General features: G+C 41.8%; 1 protein-coding gene across 7 annotated transcripts in view; it reads left to right on the top strand.

Annotated features, from left to right (window-relative positions):
- The first annotated feature begins 9,712 nt into the window (after positions 1-9,712).
- Positions 9,713-20,786, top strand: part of LOC117356715 (squalene synthase-like) — a 68,904-nt gene continuing 57,830 nt past the window's right edge. For 3 of the 7 annotated variants that reach the window (XM_033936316.1, XM_033936321.1, XM_033936319.1), the window contains exons 1-2: positions 9,715-9,892; positions 19,398-19,495. In XM_033936316.1, the coding sequence (XP_033792207.1) occupies positions 9,794-9,892; positions 19,398-19,495 (197 nt within the window). In that variant the 5' untranslated portion in view covers positions 9,715-9,793. Of the gene's footprint in view, positions 9,893-10,431; positions 10,451-17,693; positions 17,718-19,397; positions 19,496-20,786 lie in introns of those variants that run through there. The other 4 variants (XM_033936320.1, XM_033936318.1, XM_033936322.1 and 1 more) reach the window with 4 other exon arrangements.

The raw sequence follows: 20,786 nt of genomic DNA on the forward strand, positions 1-20,786 counted from the left end.
TGGCTGTTCTCTTCAATTCCTCTAGAAATGGCCAGATAACTTCTTTTGTAATCCACCTTGAACCGCAAGGTATTGGCGGAATAGAAATCATTAATGTAATGGTCTAATCTTCCTTGTGCTGTGCTGATTCCACTTGCTGATTGTTTCAAAAGCTTATTAATTTTTCTCGTTCTTTGGCAGTAAGAGGTTGCTTGTGGGTTTTTTGTTTCGTTTTGGTTTTTAATGGCCCGGATGATATTTGTGCAGGTTTCCTGATTGCTGCTCTCTGATGTTTGTCCATTAGTGTTCCTGTGCAAGCAACATGGTAAATGATTCAGAAGAACAGTGAGTGTTGTTTCAAGATTGGAAGCTTCACATGACAACAGAGATTGTGGCTATCCTGCATGAAAGTCCTCCGATCATGGTACGTGGGCTTGCCGTGTCAGCGGGGCTTGTTTGCATTTGTGAAGCTGAAAGGAAACCGCTGCAGACTCTCAAGGATAAACGCCACACGCAAGACACAATTGTTGCTCAACCGTCGCTGGGGCAACAGACATGTGCAAAATTCCATTGCCACATGCTGTTTGTACTGTGCATGCGGGAGCACGGCACCACAGATCACGAACCCACCAGTTTTAAAGTGCGCATGCACGCTAAGAGTATTATTATAGTGGATTCTCAAATCATTTTTGGATGTCTAGATGAATCACTGTCTTTATCTTATCATGGATCTAAGCTTTTCCGTATTATGTACACTCTTGCTTTACAAAATGTATTACATAATTGGAAAAACTTATTGAATTCTGATTACAACACATGGTGGAATACACTATGGGCTCCTTTTACTAAACTGCGATAGCGTTTTTAGCGTGCGCAGAATTCTAGCGTGCGCTAAACTCACTATGCAGCTAGCACTAACGCCAGTGTCTAACGCGCACGCTAAAACCGCTATCGCAGCTTAGTAAAAGGAGCTCTATGTTTAACTGCAAAATATGAATGGGCTAATGCAGAGAAGTCTAACACTCTCAGGTCCTACCAACATACATGGTTGCCATTATTTTCTCACTGCAATATATCAGATTATAATTGACCTTTGGTATTAATAGGTTATTATCAACTGGCTAGTAGTATTGATTCTGTCTTTCTTTTTTCGCTCACATACTATTGTATACAGTCAACTTCACCCATGATATTTGTGTGCAGTGTATCACATGATGAGGTTGTTACATTACATTATATTACATTAGGGACTTCTATTCCGCCTATACCTTGCAGTTCAAGGCGGATTACAAAAGAGCTAACTGGACATTTCCAGTGAAGTTACAACAGTTTGTTTTTTTCCCATCTTAAGCCTCTCTTGTGCAATTTGTTTCTTTGCATTTGTGTAATGTTTTATTATATTAAACTAATAGAACTTTTTGAACTGGAAAAAAAAACAACGCTGAAATGTATCTAAATCCTACCCAGTCTTGGACAGACCACTTTTGCCTGCACAGTGACTCATACAACCAAAGTGTTAGCCTTCTATGGGCAGAAAAAAAAAGACTATCAATGCCAAGTTTTTTTTTTAACATAAACCCTGCAAATCATTAAAAAATGTGACATACATTCAATAGCTGACAATAGAAGACAAAGATACCAGGCATCTTTGCAGGTTTTTATTTTCCTTTTTAATGTTTAGAGGTCACTTTATTGATGTTAGATGCATTACAGCCCACAAAAGATACCGTACAATTAAAACAAATTGAGAACGCCAAAAGAAGAACCTCAAATTAGCATAACAAACAACCCAAACATAAGAGAACACCCTCCTCTCTCCATCTCCAAAGATAGTTTGGAGTTTTCCCCACAAATTCAACAAATATCTGAGAGGGCCATTGTCATAAACCCAGAATCCTCTCCCTTAGATCAAATTTCAAATATCAAGAATGATGAGACAAAAATGAGTACAGATTTATTCTGACTTGGCCAATGTACTGTGCCTCTGGGCTGAAGGCCACTCCATTTCACAACTTATTTAACCATTTAACTACAGCTGAGCTACTCTCCTGTTTCCAATTGCTTGCCAAACCAGTTTCGCTGCATTTATACTATCCCTGATCAACAAGTGACTTTTATGTATGCCAGTGGATGATTTATTAAGCATCTGTGGAAAAGTATGTCTTACCCAATAACCCATTTCTTTTATCCTACTTTGTATCGTCCGCAAATTTAATCACCTCACTCGTCATCCCAATGTCCAGATAGTATATAAAGATGTTGAAGAGCATGGGTCCAAGCACGGGTCCATGCACCAAGCCCTGCGGCACCCCACTGGTGATGCTCTTCCAGTCCAAGTATTGTCCATTTACCCCCACTCGCTGTTTCCTAAGCTCCAGCCAGTTTTTAATTCACGTGAGTATTTCACCCTCGATCCCATGGCTCGCAATTTTACGAAGTAGTCGTTCATGAGGAACCTTGTCAAACGCCTTCTGAAAATCCAGATATACAATGTCTATCGGGTTGCCCTTATCTATCTGTCTGTTTACTCCCTCAAAGAAGTGTAGCAAGTTCATCAGACACGATCTGCCTTTGCTAAAACCGTGCTGACTGGTCCTCATCAGCTCGTGCTGTCAAGGTGATCAATGATGCGGTCCTTTATCAGCAACTCTACCATCTTTCCCGGTACCAAAGTCAGACTCACTGGTCTGTAGTTTCCCAGATCTCCCCTTGAACCTTTCTTGAAGATCGGTGTAACATTCGCCACCTTCCGGTCTTCCGGAATCTTTCCCGATTAGATCGACAGATTGGCTATTAGCTGAAGCAGTTCAGCTATAGTCCCTTTCAGTTCCTTGATGACCCTCGGATGGATGCCATCTGGTCCAAGGGATTTATTGCTCTTAAGCCTATCAATCTGCCTACACACCTCCTCTAGACTGACAGTCAATCCTGTCAGCTTTCCGTCTTTGATTCCAGCATATAGCCTGATAGGTTTCAGTATGCTGTATAAATCATCTTCGGTAAATACAGATGCAAAAAATGTGTTCAGTTTGTCGGCGATTGCTTTGTCCTCCTTTAGCGCTCCCTTTATTCCATTGTCATCCAACGGTCCCACCGCTTCCTTTGCAGGTCATTTCCCCTTAATATATCAAAAGAACGGCTTGTAGTTCTTTGCCTCCTTGGCTATTTTTTCCTCGTAGTCCCTTTTGGCCCCTTTTACCGCTTTATGGCACCTACATTGGTGTTGTTTGTGCTTGTTCTAGTTTTCATCTGTTTTTGACCTTTTCCATTCCTTGAACTAAGTTTTCTTGTCTCTGATTGCTTCCTTCACCTCTACAGTGAGCCAAGCTGGTTCTTTGTTCTTTTTCCTCTTTGATCCCTTGTTGATAAGCGGTATATATAGATTTTGCGCTTCGATGACTGTGTCCTTAAAAAGGGACCAAGCTTGCTCTAGCGTTTTTACATGGCTTATCCTCTTCTTAATCTTCTTCCCTACCATGAGTCTCATCCCTTCGTAATTCCCTTTTTGGAAGTTCAGTGGCTGTTGTTTTGGACCGATGTTTCTCTTCTGTGTCCAGATCGAAGTGGATCATATTGTGATCACTGTTTCCCAGTGTCCCTTCTACTTCTAAATCTTGTGCCGGTCCTCGCAGGCCATTTAGAATTAAGTCCAGAATTGCATTTCCTTGACAAGTTGTTCCAGGAAGCAATCGCCTACAGCATCCAAGAACTTGGTCTCCCTAACACAGCCGGAGGTGCCTAGGTTCCCATCTATTCCCAGATAGTTGAAGGTCTACTATGATAACTGCATTGCCTCCCTTGCAGTTGCGTTTAATCTTGTCTGTCATTTCTCCGTCAGTTTCTTTGGACTGCCCTGGGGGGTCGGAAGTAGATGCTGATCTTCGTTTCCAGGCCATTTGTTCCTGGAATTTTGACCCATAAAGACTCTAACTTATCCATCAGTTGTGGTGTGTTCTCTCCAGTAGATTCAATTCCCTCTTTGATGTATATGGCAATGCCCCCACCTTTTTGGGCCACTCTGTCTCTGCGGTATAGTTTGAATCCCGGTAGCACAGTGTCCCAGACGTTTTCCTCAGTTTCTCTAGCATCTCATTGTACAGTAACTCCTCCAGTCCCTTAACCATTTTTATCGCTCTTCTCTGGACCCTTTCAAGTAGTACTATGTTTTTCTTCATGTACGGCGACCAGTGCTGGATGCGGTATTCCAGGTGGGGGCGTACCATGGCCCAGTACAATGGCATGATAACCTTTTCAAATCTGTTTGTGATCCCCTTCTTAATCATGCCTAGCATTCTGTTTTCCCTTTTCACCGCTGCCGTGCATTGCACAGACAGTTTCATTGACTTGTCTACAAGTACTCCCTTTCCTGGGGGCTCTCTCCGAGTATAGCACTGGACATCCTGTATTCGTTCATATGATTTTTGTTACCGACACGAATCACCTTACACTTATCCACGTTGATCCTCATTTGCCATTTTGTGGCCCATTCCTCGAGTGTGTTTATGTCTCGTTGTAGGTCTTCACAATCCTTCTGTGTCCTCAGTACTCTGAAAAACTTTGTATCGTCCGCAAATTTAATCACCTCACTCGTCGTGCTAATTTCGAGATCGTTTATAAATATGTTGAAGAGCACAGGCCCAAGCACCGAACCCTGCAGAACTCCACTGGTGATGCTTTTCCAGTCCGAGTATTGTCCATTTACTCCCACTCTCTGTTTCCTATCCGCCAGCCAGTTTTTAATCCACATGAGTATTTTACCCTCGATTCCATGGCTCACAATTTTTCGAAGTAGTCGTTCATACGGAACCTTGTCGAATGCCTTCTGAAAAATATATCAGTCTGACCAATTACAGCAACAGTCTTTTCTTTTGAGTAGTATGCTATCCTGACTAATCGCAGTAAGAGTCTTCTCTCCTGAGCAGCATACAACTTTGACCAATCGCAGTAAAAGAGGCGGGTCCTCACGCTTCCTGTGATTGACGTCAGCTGGGCTGCTTCTTTTTTGCAGCCTCTGTTTGGTGCCATTCCCCAGGGCATCTTTTTTCAACATCAAGTGTATAGACCAAAGGTCTCAGGTAATCTGCCTGGCAGCCAGACTAAAACAATGTTTTAAATACATGGTTGTTATATATTTATAATGAATTTTGTTTCTTAACTATGAGCACAATTTTCATAGCACGTTTTTGATCTTCTTTGGCACTGCACACCGCAAATAAAATCAATATAAAAAGCTTATCCTTCTGGCTTCCTGATGTAGTGTAGCGAAACACAGACTGTGTTGGAGCCGTGAACTGACCTTTTCAGATAAGTGGGCTACTGTTAAACAACTTTTGTAGAGCTATAACATTTGCCACTCCAGTAGACACAAGAATCCTTGCTCCATGCACTATGTTATGATTAAAATTCAAGCACCTTTCCAGTGACGTTGTACCGCTGCTGTGGCGCCTTGCTGAAGAGCTTATGAGCATATTTAAATATTTGAGCCTTTAAATGTTACATGATGATATTATTTCAGAAACTTGCCCAGTATTGATGAGAGGGGGGTCTTTTATTCTATTTTGAAAGTATTGCCCCCTCGAGTGGACTGTAATTCAAAATCCCCGGTCTGTTTGGATCAAAGATGAATGTATGGCAGAAAGTGAAGGAGAGAAAAACAGCAAATGGATATGGTAGCCCTGGATAGACAGTTAAGAGCACAGATAGAAGGACGTGCAGCCAGAGACTGGGAAAGATAGTTTGAAAACCAAAATCAACAGGCAACGAAGGTAGGGGAAATGATTTTATTTTCAATTTAGTGATTGAATTGTGTCAGTTTTGAGAAATTACATCTGCTGTCTATATTTTGCACTGGTCAGGAAGAAATGCATTTGTTTCTATTTCTCTGGGGATTGTACTGCATGCAGAGTCTTGCATCTTAATGTTTTGTTTGTATATATTAGTACTTTTAGGGCTCCTTTTATCAAGCCGCACTAGCGGGGTTGACATGTGCGACTATTCATCACGTGCTAACCCCCACGCTGGCTAAAAACTACCGCCTGCTCAAGAGGAGGCGGTTGCGGCTAGCACGGCCGGCGGTTTAACGCGCAGCTTGATAAAAGGAGCCCTTAGTTTGTGGTCCTGTATTTGCATAGGGGTTATCTGTATTCTGCATGTGTGATCAAGGCCAGGTGTTCTTGTAGGAATGAATGTTGAGAAACATACAGTGTGCTCTGCGTAGCTTAATTTTGTGGTTAACCATTATGTATTGTTAATAAGATTATATTGTGTGTGTATATATGAAAAATAAATGGTATTACAATTAGTACTATTATGGGGGTGGGGTCTGGGGTGGAGCTTGGCTTCTACCATACTCTGCTTCCAGAAACTACCAGAAACCTCTTGAGCTGGGTTTCTTACAGTGCTAGCAGGTCTACACATTTTATGAACTTCCTTTGAGCTTCCTAACTCCACAGGTGCAGATAGTTCAAATCTTAAACAGTCAATATAGGCAGCTCTCAGATGTCTCTCACTCAGATATCTTGCGCTCACTTGCCGGCACTCAGATGTCTCTCGCTCAGATGTCTTGCGCTCACTTGTTGGCGCTCAGATGTCTCTCGCTCAGATGTCTTGCGCTCACTTGCTGGCGCTCAGATTTCTCTCGCTCAGAAGTTTTGCGCTCACTTGCCGGTGCTCAGATATCTCTCGCTCAGATGTCTTGCGCTCAGTAGTCCTGTTCGTGCTTGTTACTGAAAATGATTTGCGCTGAATTGTCTTGCACTCAAATGTCTTGCGCTCAGTTGTCTTGGCGCTCAGTTGCCTTGTGCTCACTTGTCCGTGCGCTGTTGTCTTGCGCGCATTTGACTATGAACCGCTCTAATTAGTAGGGCTGCTACAACCAAGATTGCAAAAAACCAACAGCACTAATGAATAAAAACAACCTGTGTCTCCATATGGTTGCTTTAAAATATTCAAAACGTCTTAACTTGAATGTCAAAATTGTGAAAAAAAATAGGACTGGTAATTAAAATGAGCTTTAAATATAGTTGTTTCCAAAATTTTGGTTATTTAAGCCAGTTCACATTTTTAGGTTTATGTTTGAACAATTTTTTATTGATGACAATATGAGAGCCAACGAAGAAAAGGAAAAAGTAACAAAGTACAGCTCTTGTCATCCAAGTATACTTGAAACCACCCTCTCCCCCTTTTCCCCACAGAACAAGAATAACTGGTTCACAGCCTATAGTATAGGTATAACAAATCCAGCAAAACAGCTGTAGCAATCAGTATATATAGTACTATTGGTAAGTTTTGTGCATCTCCCAGTATGTACAGCATTTACTCTAGTTCACAGTTCTTCAACCGCCGGTCTGCAAAAAAATCTTGCCGGTCTGTGAAGGATTCGGGTCCCCGCCGCAGCAAAAGGTGCCGGCGTCAGCTGACATGCAATTTCCTGTTGCCGTCGCTATGCCGACACTCCTGCCTTCCACCACCGACTCCTGCCGCGTATGTGTCCTGCTCCAGCCTTTGTCTACGCACCCTCAGACAAGCAGCGGCAGCTCTGTGTGCTTTTAACTTCGGCACACAGCTGCCCCTAAGCAGTATTTTAGCCGTGGTTTCATGGAACAGCCTCGGGGCCTTTGCTAGGCTGACCCGCTTCGATGATGCAATGTGGGACGGCCTACCAAAGGCCCCGAGGCTGCCTCATGAAACCGCGGCTAAAATACTACTTAGGGGCAGCTGTGTGCCGAAGTTAAAAGCACACAGAGCTGCCGCTAGCCTATATAGAGAAAACATTTGCTGGAGAAAGAAGAAGGAAAGGGAGAAGGGGTACTCCTGGCAAGGGAGGGGAAGGGGGTACTGCTGACAGGGTAGAAGGGAAAGGTAAGGGACGAGAGTTACTGTTGGATAAGGGGAGGAGGAAAGGGAGAAGGGGTACTCCTGGACAAGGGAGGGGAAGGGGATACTGCTGACAGGGGAGAAGGGGAAGGGAAGAGAGTTACTGTTGATAAGGGGAGGAAGAAAGGGAGAAGGGGTACTCCTGGACAAGGGAGGGGAAGGGGATACTACTGACAGGGGAGAAGGGGAAGGGAAGAGAGTTACTGTTGGAGAAGGAGTACTCCTGGACAAGGGAGGGGAAGGGGATACTGCTGACAGGGGAGAAGGGGAAGGGAAGAGAGTTACTGTTGATAAGGGGAGGAAGAAAGGGAGAAGGGGTAATCCTGGACAAGGGAGGGGAAGGGGATACTACTGACAGGGGAGAAGGGGAAGGGAAGAGAGTTACTGTTGGATAAGGGGAGGAAGAAAGGGAGAAGGTACTGCTGGACAGGGGAGGAGGAATATTGGAAAGAAACAGCTGGCAGGGAGATTAGAGGAGGGGAAGGAGTCAGGATGGAATGGGGAAATCAGATGAGGGAAAGGGGAGAGACAGAGGAATGACAAAGTAGAGAGAAAAGAGGGACAAAGATGCTAGATCTGGTGTAGGACAGAGGGGCATAGAAAGAACGCAGATACCATGTGGGAAGGGGAGAGGGCAGACAATGGATGGAAGGGGCAGATGCTGGATTGAAGAGAGTGAAAAGACGATGAAAGTAGAAACCAGAGATGACAAAAGGTAGAAAAAAATAATTTTATTTCTATCTTGTGATTAGAATATATCAGATTTAAAATATGTATCCTGCTAGAGCTGATGTTAGACATAACTGGGGAGTGCAAAGCCCAGGCAGTGCTCTTTAGCTTCCAGCTGGTTTAGGGCTCTCTCTGACCAGGAGGCAGTTGCCCTCCCCCTAACACCATTCCTGCCATGTATGACTGCGGTATTCTGTTAGCATGATATTTGTGTAGCATTCTGTAATAATTTGCTTATTCAGTTTTCTTGATAGTAGAGGGGATATATGTGAAGGGGAGGGGAGACAGGGATTTTGTTGATCCTTGCTCTGTATTATTTGTATTTATAAAATGACAATTGTATAGAATATTGTTTCTTATTATACTTTAATAAAATATGTTCAATATAAAATCATAACTATTTGAGGCTTGTGCAGATGGGACCGAGCTCGCGGGGGGCGGGGCGGCAATGGGGTTTAAAAAAATTTCAGTCTTATTAGTTTGCCGGTCCACAAAATCATTATTTTATTTCTGCCGGTACATAGGTGTAAAAAGGTTGAAGAACACTGCTGTAGTTCCTTTTGCCATCACTCAATATATGCAATAAACGGGGGGACTTTTCACATCCCTGTAGATTTACATTGATGCATTCTCTAGTGTTTTTCGACATTGTATTATCTCTTGAATGTTAATTTCTTATGAGTTGATCTAGGTATCCCAAACCTGTCCAATTGCTCTCTACAACTTGGTTTCGATTTTGAGAACATCCACAATGAATATATATAGCTGAAAGACACAAATCATAATTGAAGCATTCAAGCGCTTTTTCAGCCTGGCAAATATGTTACAGTAGGTAGAGTTATTATGTAGTGCAAAGTACGGAAGTGGTGTACTTTACGCTACAATCGGTATTTTTTTCTGCTTGTACGTCCACGTTGGATGTTAACCACAGGTGAGTTATTCCTTGTGCAAAAAAAAAAAAAACCAAAAGTTACACTTTAGCTTTGTGTTACTGGAGGCTCGGGCATAAACCTTCCTTCAATCTTCCATCCATTAGGATGAATCACTGTTCTCCTCTTACGACAATCGGCTCTACCTAGCTCCCCTGATACTTGACTGCGCACGCCCAAGGACCAGCACAGCCCTCGCCGAAGGTACTACGCTTTATAAGGCGAGGAGAGAGGCTCGTGCAGCTCAGTTGCTCTCGCGGTTCTTCCCGTCGCTGAGCGTCATGGACATTCTCAAGTCCCTTGTTCATCCCACGGAGCTTTACAAGCTGCTCAAGTTTAAGATGAGTGGCCGCGTGGCGACGATGCACAAGCTGGACCTTGTGAGTAGTGAGGGATGATGGGAATTGCGCGTGTTGTGACCCCCCCTCTCCCCCCTCTCACTCACTCTAGGCTGATGGTTGGGTATGGCTGTGGACCTCAGTTCCTTCAGATTCACTGGGGAAATAGAGGAGTTTGCTCAATATGGAGCTGACTCCTATGATCTCAAATGTGACATTTTTAGTATTGCTTTTCTGTCTCAAGCATTTACCCCTTGGCCCCTTCTCTGCTTTACGACTCAATTTCTCACTCACTTTGGCAGTCTGTGTGGCAGGGTGTTAAGCTGAAATTTTGGTTTAAATCATTAACTTCTATGCTCCTTTTCTTCCTAATTCTCCTTAATGTTCTTGATTGAGGAGTTGGCTCCCCTGGCAATTTACAAGAATGAGTCCTTTACGGAAGGAACACAGATAGTATAAAAGTGAGTTAGGGAGATGTTTTCTTCCACTTATGAAGAACACCTACTACTGGAGACTCCCAGACTAGTCCTCCTGCTAATTATCTTTGAGTGGCACCATGGAGCAGGGACCCAGAATGCTCCTCATGCTACTGCAAGGAAGGTACATTTTACACTAAAGATGTTGTGCAAATCTGATCTTATATAAGAACATTCATAAATGTGGTCTGTTATTTCTCTGTTTTGTTAGGTTTTTGTACTACTCAAGCTTAAAAAAAAAAGCATATGGTTCTTCTAATAGTAACATTGATGAGTGGGTGCTATTTGATAAAGTACATATTTCCTTTCTAGTAGTGGTGACAGAATATCTTTATTAATGTGTACAAAAAAGATTTGGTAACATGCATTTTGGGAAGTGATCAAACAAGGGCTTCCTCACCTATTTAAGAATTATTAGTATCTTGTACAAGTCAGTTTGTATATGATATCCTACAAAATTTTTGACAAGTGAATAATAGAAAGGTTCATTAAGCCATGCAGTCCTTGATTTGATTTTGCACCCATCCTGTCTGTTGTTAAGAACATAAGAATTGCCGCTGCTGGGTCAGGCCAGTGGTCCATCGTGCCCAACAGTCCGCTCACGCGTCGGCCCTCTGATCAAAGATCAGTGCCCTAACTGAGACTAGCTCTACCTGAGCACTTTCCAGTTCAGCAGGAATTTGTCTAACTTTGTCTTGAATTCCTGGAGGGTGTTTTCCCCTATGACAGACTCTGGAAGAGTGTTCCAGTTTTCTACCACCCTCTGGGTGAAGAAGAACTCCTTTTTCAATTTTAGAGAGTGCCCTCTCGTTCTCCCTACCTTGGAGAGGGTGAATAACCTGTCCTTATCTACTAAGTCTATTCCCTTCAGTACCTTGAATGTTTCGATCATGTCCCCTTTTGTGTAAGTGATTAGCATGTTTCACAATCCTCTTTTTGTCACTCTCATTGATGTTCTCATCCACACTATTTGCATGGTCTTCTTTTTTCCCCCCTTTCTTTAACCCTCTTATGTTTGCAACACTACTTCACTATACAAGAGTGGGACATGGTATTTCACATATATTTCACACAAACACATTTAATACCACTATCTGAAACATTTTAAACTAATTATTTGTCACTTGCTCACTAGTTTGCAAAACACATTCATTATGCAGTAATTTTCAAATATTATATCATCTTAGATCCATTCATTTATGTTCAATAGGACCCCTGATGAAGGCGTGTTATCCGAAACACGGACCGTGTCGGGTCCCTTGGTTGGTAATAAGGTTGTAGATTTACTGCATTTCATTGACAGTATAATAAACAATGCCTGCATCCTGTACATAGTCTGCAGTTTTTGTTTTGTTTTTCATTTTGCTGCAGATTTGGCTGGATATTTTCTTTTTTGACATTGCAGATCTTCGCAATCCCCCTGTATCTTCACTACTCTGAATAACTTCGTATCGTCTGCAAATTTAATCACCTCATTCATCATACCAATGTCCAGATCGTTTATAAAGATGTTGAAGAGCACGGGTCCAAGCACCGAGCCCTGCGGCACCCCACTGGTGACGCTCTTCCAGTCCGGGTATTGTCCATTTACCCCCATTCTCTTTACCCTATGCTCCAGCCAATTTTTAATCCACGTGAGTATTTCACCCTCGATTCCATGGCTCGCAATTTTCCGAAGTAGTCATTCATGCGGAACCTTGTCAAACACCTTCTGAAAATCCAGATATACAATGTCTACCGGGTCGTCCTTGTCTATCTGTCTGTTTACTCCCTCAAAGAAGTGCAGCAATTTCATCAAACACAATCTAAAACGTGTTGCTAAAACCGTGCTGACTGGTCCTCATCAGCACGTGTCTGTTAAGGTGATCAATGATGCGGTCCTTTATCAGCGACTCCACTATCTTTCACGGTACCGAGGTCAGACTCACCAGTCTGTAGTTTCCTGGATCTCCCATCGAACCTTTCTTGAAGATCGGTGTAACATTCGCCATCTTCCAGTCTTCTGGAATCTTTCCCGATTTGATCGACAGATTGGCTATTAGTTGAAGCAGTTCTGCTATGGTCCCTTTCAGTTCCTTGATGACCCTCGGATGGATGCCATCTGGTCCCGGGGATTTATCGCTCTTAAGCCTATCAATCTGCCTGCATACCTCTTCTAGACTGACCGTCAATCCTGTCAGCTTTCCGTCTTTGTTTCCAGCATATAGCCTAATCGGTTCCGGTATGCTTTCACAATACCATCTCTAGTGCAATGTGTCTAATGGTCTAGATCAGTGTTTCTCAATCTTTTCAAGCCAAGTACTCCCTAAGCCTAACAAATACCAACTGAGTATCCCCGAGCTCCACCCCGACTCCACCCCTATAATAATAGTACTAATTGTAATGCAATTTCTTCCATCCATTTTTCATATACACACAATATAATCCTATTAATACATAATGGTAACAACAAAATTATAAAAACATAAAGCACACTGTACGCAGAGAAAATCTTAATTATCATTTATATTGGGGGTTTTTTTCAAAGAGGTTAATGCAGATGATGTTAAAATATGCAATGTTACCTCAGTAACAGCTAAAGAAAAATAGACAAATATAGTGCAAAATATAGACAGCAAATATAAAGTCTCAAAACTGACACATTTTGATCAATAAATTGAAAATAAAATCATTTTTCCTACATTTGTTGTCTGGTGATTTCATGAGTCTCTGGTTATAATTTCTTCTGACTGTGTATCCAACATTTCTTTCTTTCTTTCTGCCTCCTGCATGCTTCCTCTCCTCCAGAGATCATTCCATTCCCCAACCAACATCTCTTTCTGTTCCTCCATGAGCACAACTTTTTCTTCCTCTCTCTCCGACACACTCAACACACTCCTTTCCCCCCCCCCCACACTGAAGCCACTGCCACCAATTTTTCCCTGCCTCCCCACCCCACCCCTGAAGTCAACCCTGCCACCTGACACACTCCATTCCCCCCAACATTTTCTTCCTCTCTCCCTGCCTGCTCCCCCGCTGAAACCACCGTCACAGCAGATTCCTCCTTGTCCCACCCCCGAAGCTGACCCTGCCATCCAACACCTTACCTTCACGCTTTATTCCCGTGCCACCGCTGCAACAGGAACAGGCCAGATGCATGCAGTTACTGCACGCAGCTAACCCACAGACCTTCCCCCGACATCAATTCTGACGTCGGAGAGAAGGTTCTGAGCCAGCCAGGCAGCGATTGCCTGGCCCGTAACCTTCTCTCTTTATTTTTTTATTTTTTTGTAAATCTTTATTGATATTTCAAACTTTTATAATGTATACAATTGAAGAATCAAAAAAAAAACCAAAACTGTATGAAAAATACATTGTTATCACAATTATTACATTAAACAATTTTTATCCCCTTCTTATCCTAGTTCTAAACAATAATATTATATCTTATGCTATCAATATAATTTAAAAAAATTAATTTTAATCTACCAAATAAATATTCCACCCCCACCCTCCCTGGATGTGTAAAGGAATCTAATGAGAAAAAACAAAAAAAAGGAGAATCATAACGTAATAAAATTAGTCAATGGACCCCATATCTCATTAAAGGACTTGCTAGTATCTAAACGTTCTGCCATCATCTTTTCATATTGTAAACACAGTTGCCCACCAAAAACTGAAGTTAATCCTATCATGATTTTTCCAATAATCAAAGAAATGTGTGAGCATTGGAACCCATTACATCTTTCTTGGTGGAACAGAGTTCAAACCATCAAAATGATGATTTTGCCTATAGTTTACTACCAAATGAGTATGTTGCCAGTTTATTTACAAGGGTCCTGTTATAAAAAAATTGAATGGGATTCTTACAAAATTTATTTGGCGGATAAAACTGCTAGAATAGTCATAGTATCTCTGCAAAAATTACAATCAGCAGGGGGAGGTAAATTTTTCCAAATTTTATAAAGGTATCATCAAGCCTTCATATTGCATCAGGCTATGTATTGGATCCTTCCTGAACTCATGGAGAATCTACTGGACTGGCTGATATTAGAGAATCATTTCATTTCATTACATCTGACTGATGTATAACACAAAAAAGTTTTTTTTACAAGGAAGAGAATATCACTGAATTATCCAAGGTGATACAGTTAGTTCACCCTTTATACCTTGTATCCAAAAAAGGTTTCAATGCTAGTCTTTAGACCCTCAGAGACGCCACCAGAAGATCACATTATCATATCTTCTGGCTTTACGCACCTAATCGTCACTGGGTCAATATATGGTGTGTATCAATTACTAATTATTTTATCGTTTTTTTAATTTAGTTAATTTTAAAACAATAAATAGTTTTAAAGAATATTTTGTATAAATTGAATACTTAGCTTCACTGGTGGTTGGTGGTTAGCAAGGGATTAATTTTTTTAGTTAAAGGTGAATTGATTTCAGATTTGGATGATCAATCTCTGATATGCCCAAGAACACATGCCTGATTCTATAATCTGATGTCCAGAAAACCCAAGCCACCTTTATGCCAGCTCCCAAGTATGTTTGGAAAAAAAAAGTTTTGCCAATATTCCTGCACAAACCATCAGATCTTATATCAGTACCAAAATAGGAAGGGTCTGGAATATAACAGCCGTTAAGAAAGGCAAAGGCAGAACCCAACCCCCCACCCCCCAGCCATAAGCAGTCAAGGAAAACAGTGATAAGATCCTATAAACGCCACATAGCCGAAGCCAAGAAATCCTACTTTGTTTCAGAAATAGACAACCCTACCTTCAACATTAAGAAACTGTTCCAACTAATGCACACAACTACTGTCCCCCCCCAGACCAAGCTGATCAGCCATTAACACCAAAACCAATGCCCAAGAGTTAGCAAACTAATTCCAAGACAAAATTAAGATCGTATAAGCAGAAATCAACAAAATATTGAGCATTATGTACCCAAATATCCAATCTGACTCCTTTGCCACTGATCCCTGCACAGTAGACCAAATATGGAGCATCTTCGAACCACTTGCCCCAGATGAAATGCTCCCCCAACTAAACAAACTACTAAAAGCTGCCTACTAGATGAATGCCTATCTCACTTGTACTCCCACTTCCATAATGAACTCGCTCTTTGGCTGACCTCTTTGATGAACAACCTCTTACAAAAGGGCCAGCTGCTCACCCAAATGATTCACATTGCTCTCATACCCGTTCTTAAAAGTCAAGGAGCTGACCTATCCTCACCCTCCAATTTCAGACCCATAGCTGGAATGCAACTACTCACCAAACTTCTTGAAACACTGGTTTGTGCAAAACTCGCAACCTACCTAGAAAAATTCTCCTGCCTACATCCCTCTCAGTATAGTTTCAGGCCCGAACACAGCACAGAATTACATCTGCTCACACTAACCACCAAAATCAAACAGATACTCAGCAAGGGGCACCAATCAATCCTCCTACACTTTGACATATCAGCTGCATTTGACTCTGCCGATGAAAAGCTCCTACTAAATAAACTCATTGAACTAGGTCTGACCGGAACTGTCCTTAACTGGCTCAAAGAGTTTCTGACAAACAGCGAATTCTGTGTATGGAAATATGGCACCTTCTCCCAAAGCTGGAAATCAGTCTGTGGGGTACCTCAGGGATTCCCACTCTCACCAGCACTCTTCAACATTTTTATGAATACCCTGGGAAACCTTACCTTCACTAGCATCTTTTCTGTTACGGCCCCTACCGTCTGGAATTCAGCACCAAATTATATAAGAGAAATTAAATCCCTTGACAAATTTAGGTTCAAACAATTTTTATTGATGCAAACACAGCAAATACAACACCAACGCACCCAAAGGTGCACAGTACAAATAATAACGCATCATATACAATAATAGAACAAACATATACAATAAAAGAGTAACATCAACCAAACTCCCTCCACTTCCTTCTCTACATAGGGCAAGTGAGATTAATGAGGATGGAAAGGTACTCCAAAGCCCTGTACTCTTATGAACCCCAAAAATATCACACCATCCCTTCCCCCCACCTGAATCCTTTTACAGTTTAAAGCAATTGAGACTAATCAAGCCTTACTTCTGTAGCAACCACTTTGCAATTCTGATCCAAATGCTAGTTTTAACACAACTTGACTACTGCAATGCTCTTTACTCAGGCATAGCCTCCTCCCAAATGTACAAACTCCAATTGTTTCAGAACAATGCAATCAGGCTGCCCGATCCCTCAATCCTTTTTACCTCCCCTTTCCCTCAGTCTCTCCTTTCTCTCTCAATACTCTCCTGTAATTTTGAAACTGAGGACCATTAGACCTGTTCCATCGATTCTATATCTTCGCTGTATATGTACAGACCCTTGCATCGTCACAATTGAATCTCTTTATCTTCGCTGTATTTGTACAGTCTCTTGCATTTTGAACCGCTCTGAACTATTTTGTGGTATTTGCGGTATACAAAAATAGTTATTATTATTATTATTATTAAAAATGCATGACCGTCTCTGCAAACTACCGCATGCTTCGCTGGCTGCCTGTAAATGCCTGAATCTCATTTAAACTTTCCTGCATTTAATTATCATTATTATTTTAAATTTTTCCTTCCTATCGTACCTACCTTTTACGTTAACTTTACTTGATTATTGTAGTTCCTCCTTCTTTCCTCTTGTGCCCGTTCGTTTATATGTTATGAGATATTTGTCTTGTAACTTATCTCGTTCTACCTATGTAAGCCTGCGTCTTTGGTTCCCCTTTAGCACTTACTTGTACACCGCTTAGAAGTTTGATTGAGTGGTATAAAATTTTTTTTAATAAACTTGAAACTTGAATACACCATGCACTAAATGCTAACTCACTGGAGAAGATAACCCACCTGGTGTCCACCTCCCTCTTCACTTCAACCAGGATTAACATCAACCACCAGCTGATTATCCCTTCATCCAAAGGAGTGAAATACAAGTGAATATTCAACACCCTTTTCACATGTTGCTACAAGAACCTGGAACACTCTTCCTACATCCATAAGAATTGAACTGAACTACCTCACCTTCAGGAAAAACCTGAAAATTAGCCTATTTGATAAATTCTTTTCAGCTCGGTGACTCTATCCTCTCTCCATGACAATGTACCCGTCCTCCACAACATGATATAACTACTTTTCCTCTTGCAGGAATGTAAACTCCCTTTACAATGTGTTGCAACTTTTTGCCCTCTTGCAACAGTGTAACCTTCCGCTACAATATGATGTAACTACTTCCCCATGATGCTACATGGGCCTCCTATCTTGTAAATTGCCTAGAATCTGTATTGGATAAGAGTGATTAAGAAATCCTGATTACATTAGATTTCAGAATGAGAGCCATATATGCTGTTTGAAATCTGTAAGCTATGCAGATGTGCCGATGGTACAGGTAGGTTCATTATACTGTAAATATTTTAAACTAGAAAGGTTCTGATTTTTTTTTTTTTTTTTATCATATGTACCCTCTCATCATTTTGAGATATGTTCATAGAGATTTTATATGCCCCTTCAGTATCATATGAAATCTTGAAGCAGCTTAGGATCTATCATTTTCCATAAAGCCCGTCGATTATGAAATACATTAAGAGAAATTAGAACTGAGTCTGATGTATATTGTTTCAGAAAGGATTGAAAACCAGGCTTTTAGCGAGGGTATTGGAAGTCTAGGTTAATTTTGGTCTGTCTGTATTTATATAATGTATCTGATTTTATTTGCATGTTATTTTTGTATACTACTTTCAATAGAAAGGTGATATATAAATATAACAAAGGAATTCCTTTGTGATGCTGGAGACCTCTGTGTATGCATTCTTGCACATGAAAGTATGGGGATTTGGCACTACGGTGGGGTAAATGGGAAGGGGGAGGCAGGTAGGGGTGTTTCCATATAATGTTTCTGAAAATGTTTTCTTTTCCACTTTTAAATGCTGATTCTTTTCCCGCAGCTGCACAGAAACCTTGACCATCTGTTGTAATGTTACTTTAGGGAAACACACACAATTCTCATGCTAATAGTTATCTGAACTTGTGACTACACTCCAGCATACGAGACGCAGTTAAGTCTTTCTAGCCTTGTCAGTGTTGGTGGGGGTAGGGAGGGCCTGAGCCTGTTCTTACAAGAAGGGTTGTGCTGTCATGGTTGTCTCCTTTCCTGTAGCAAGAACCCTGACAAAGTATTACTGTGCATATATACCCACCAAATACAGTACTTGCCATGGAGAGTAGGACCAAGGAACACTTTATTTTTGTGAGCTCAGATATCTTTGGGTCTGCCCAGTTTGGGTTAAGGCCTGCCTACTCAGCAGCCTCTGGCAGCAGTTCTTACGTGCTGGTGACTGACTTGGAAGCCTTCTCTCTGACATGTTTGTGTTTTGCGCTGGAGGGTAGGTTTATGGGTCAGCTGCCAATAGTTTGTAACATTGAAACATGACGGCAGATAAAGGCCAAATGCCCATCCACAGTAACCATTATCTCTTTCTCTCTCTGAAAGATCCTACGTGCCTATCCTAGGCCCTCTTGAATTTAGACACAGTCTCTGTTTCCACCACCTCTTCCGGGAGACTGTAGAAACCACTGAAAAGAAACTGAAATGCTGCACAGGCTGGGGTGGGAAGGGAGGGAAAGAGAGAGGCTGCTGTATATGCTTGGGAGTGTGGGAAGGGAGGGAAAGAGAGACTGCTGCATAGGTGGTGGGTGGGGTTGGGAAGGGAGGGAAAGAGAAAGGTTGCTGCACGGGCTGGGGGGGTATGGGTAGGGAGGGAAAGAGAGAGACTGCTGCACAGGCTGGGGAAGAGAGGCCTGCCCACTATGGGCTCAGGCCCGCCCAAAATTGGCTGTCTGGCTACACCACTGTGATGAACACTCCATTTGGGCTCATAGCCTGCACAAACTGTAAGACCTTTGTTTTTCTATCTTCAAGAGAACTTTGTCCCTCTGGCCCAAAAGCCTAGCATCTAGCATTCTCTGAAAACTGTGAACAGGTGGGTTGCGAGAAGCAGGATCGTACAAAAATGTGTGCCTGTACAGACTCATGCAGTCTCAAATTCACCCTTCCTGCTTTTGCCAACAGGACTCTATAAGTGATAGTCTGAAAATTTGCTACAAGTACCTAAATGAGACCAGCAGAAGCTTTGCCGCTGTCATTCAGACATTAGATGGGGAGCTGCGGTAAGTGTCTACAATTTTTTCTTTTAAATAAAAGCATTATAAAGCAGACAGCATATTATCACTTGTGGGTGACATCATCCACGGGGCCTGGCACGGACAGTGCAAAAGTGTACTGTCTCTTTAAAAATCTTGAAATTGCTTCTACCGCACATGTGTCAGTGCCTTTCTGCCCAACATCAACTCACAGAAGCTGTTCTTAGTTTCTCTAAATACATGTATTTTTTGACTTCCCATTTATTTTAGTCTTTTTTTTTTTGTGTTCCTTTCATTTGATATTGAAATGTTCAATTTTTGGTTTTGGGCCTATGGACCCTTTTCAGCCTGTTCTCAGGCCAGGAGTGTTAACTCATTTTTGGTATACCATCTACTTGACCTCCTCGGACCACTGAGTCTTTTGACCTTATGTCAACAGTTTTCCCATTCACATTCAATGATCCTAGCATCTTGAAGCAATACACTAGATGCCACGTAACTGGTGTGTCCAGTTCCTAGATCCTCCACATCGAGAGAATTCTTACATGCTCTGCTCTAAGTTGCAAAAGAGGTCGCTTAAGGCCAGGAAGTTGCCGTTCAAGAAACATTTGGAGTCAACTTCAACTGTATCGACTATGGCTGGAGACTCCGATGGCTAAAACGCCGGGCCCCGATGGCTTCGGTCCGGAATTCTATAAGTTGCTAGATCCACAACAGTCACACCATAACAGTGATAGTTTGATATAGCAGAGGAAACGTCAGGCGTGGCCCAAGACCACAAGAAATAAAGGAAAGAATTTAACCAGCAATCGAATCAGTGTCTGTACCAAAAAGAAAATTTTTAAGGAGAGTAAAAAGAAGGCATATAACGGAAGTGTTAGTGGGTGACAACACAGCTGCGCTGGACTATACCTAAACACCGGCTACACGACCCACCGGTAATTGATTAACTACTAATTACCTACGTATATATACATCAACTACGCCCTGAACTAGAGGCTGACTACACAACCCGCCAACCGTAATGTATTCTGACTCCTATCCTAACCTATGGACTGACTACCACCCGTCAGTCATGAATATATATATCCTAATTCCTAAACTATTCCTAAACTATGGACTGACTACCACCCGCCAGTCATGAATATATATATCCTAATTCCTAAATTATTCCTAAACTATGGACTGACTACCACCTGCCAGTCATAAGCTTATCTCTTATGCCTAAACGACAAACAAACAGGATTAGTAAGGAAAGAGAAAGCAGTGTTTAAGGCAGACCATATTCCATTGCTGGTTTTAAACTAGAAAAAAAAAA

The sequence above is a fragment of the Geotrypetes seraphini genome, chromosome 3 (assembly GCF_902459505.1).
Source record: "Geotrypetes seraphini chromosome 3, aGeoSer1.1, whole genome shotgun sequence".
In the NCBI taxonomy this organism is placed as follows: domain Eukaryota; kingdom Metazoa; phylum Chordata; class Amphibia; order Gymnophiona; family Dermophiidae; genus Geotrypetes; species Geotrypetes seraphini.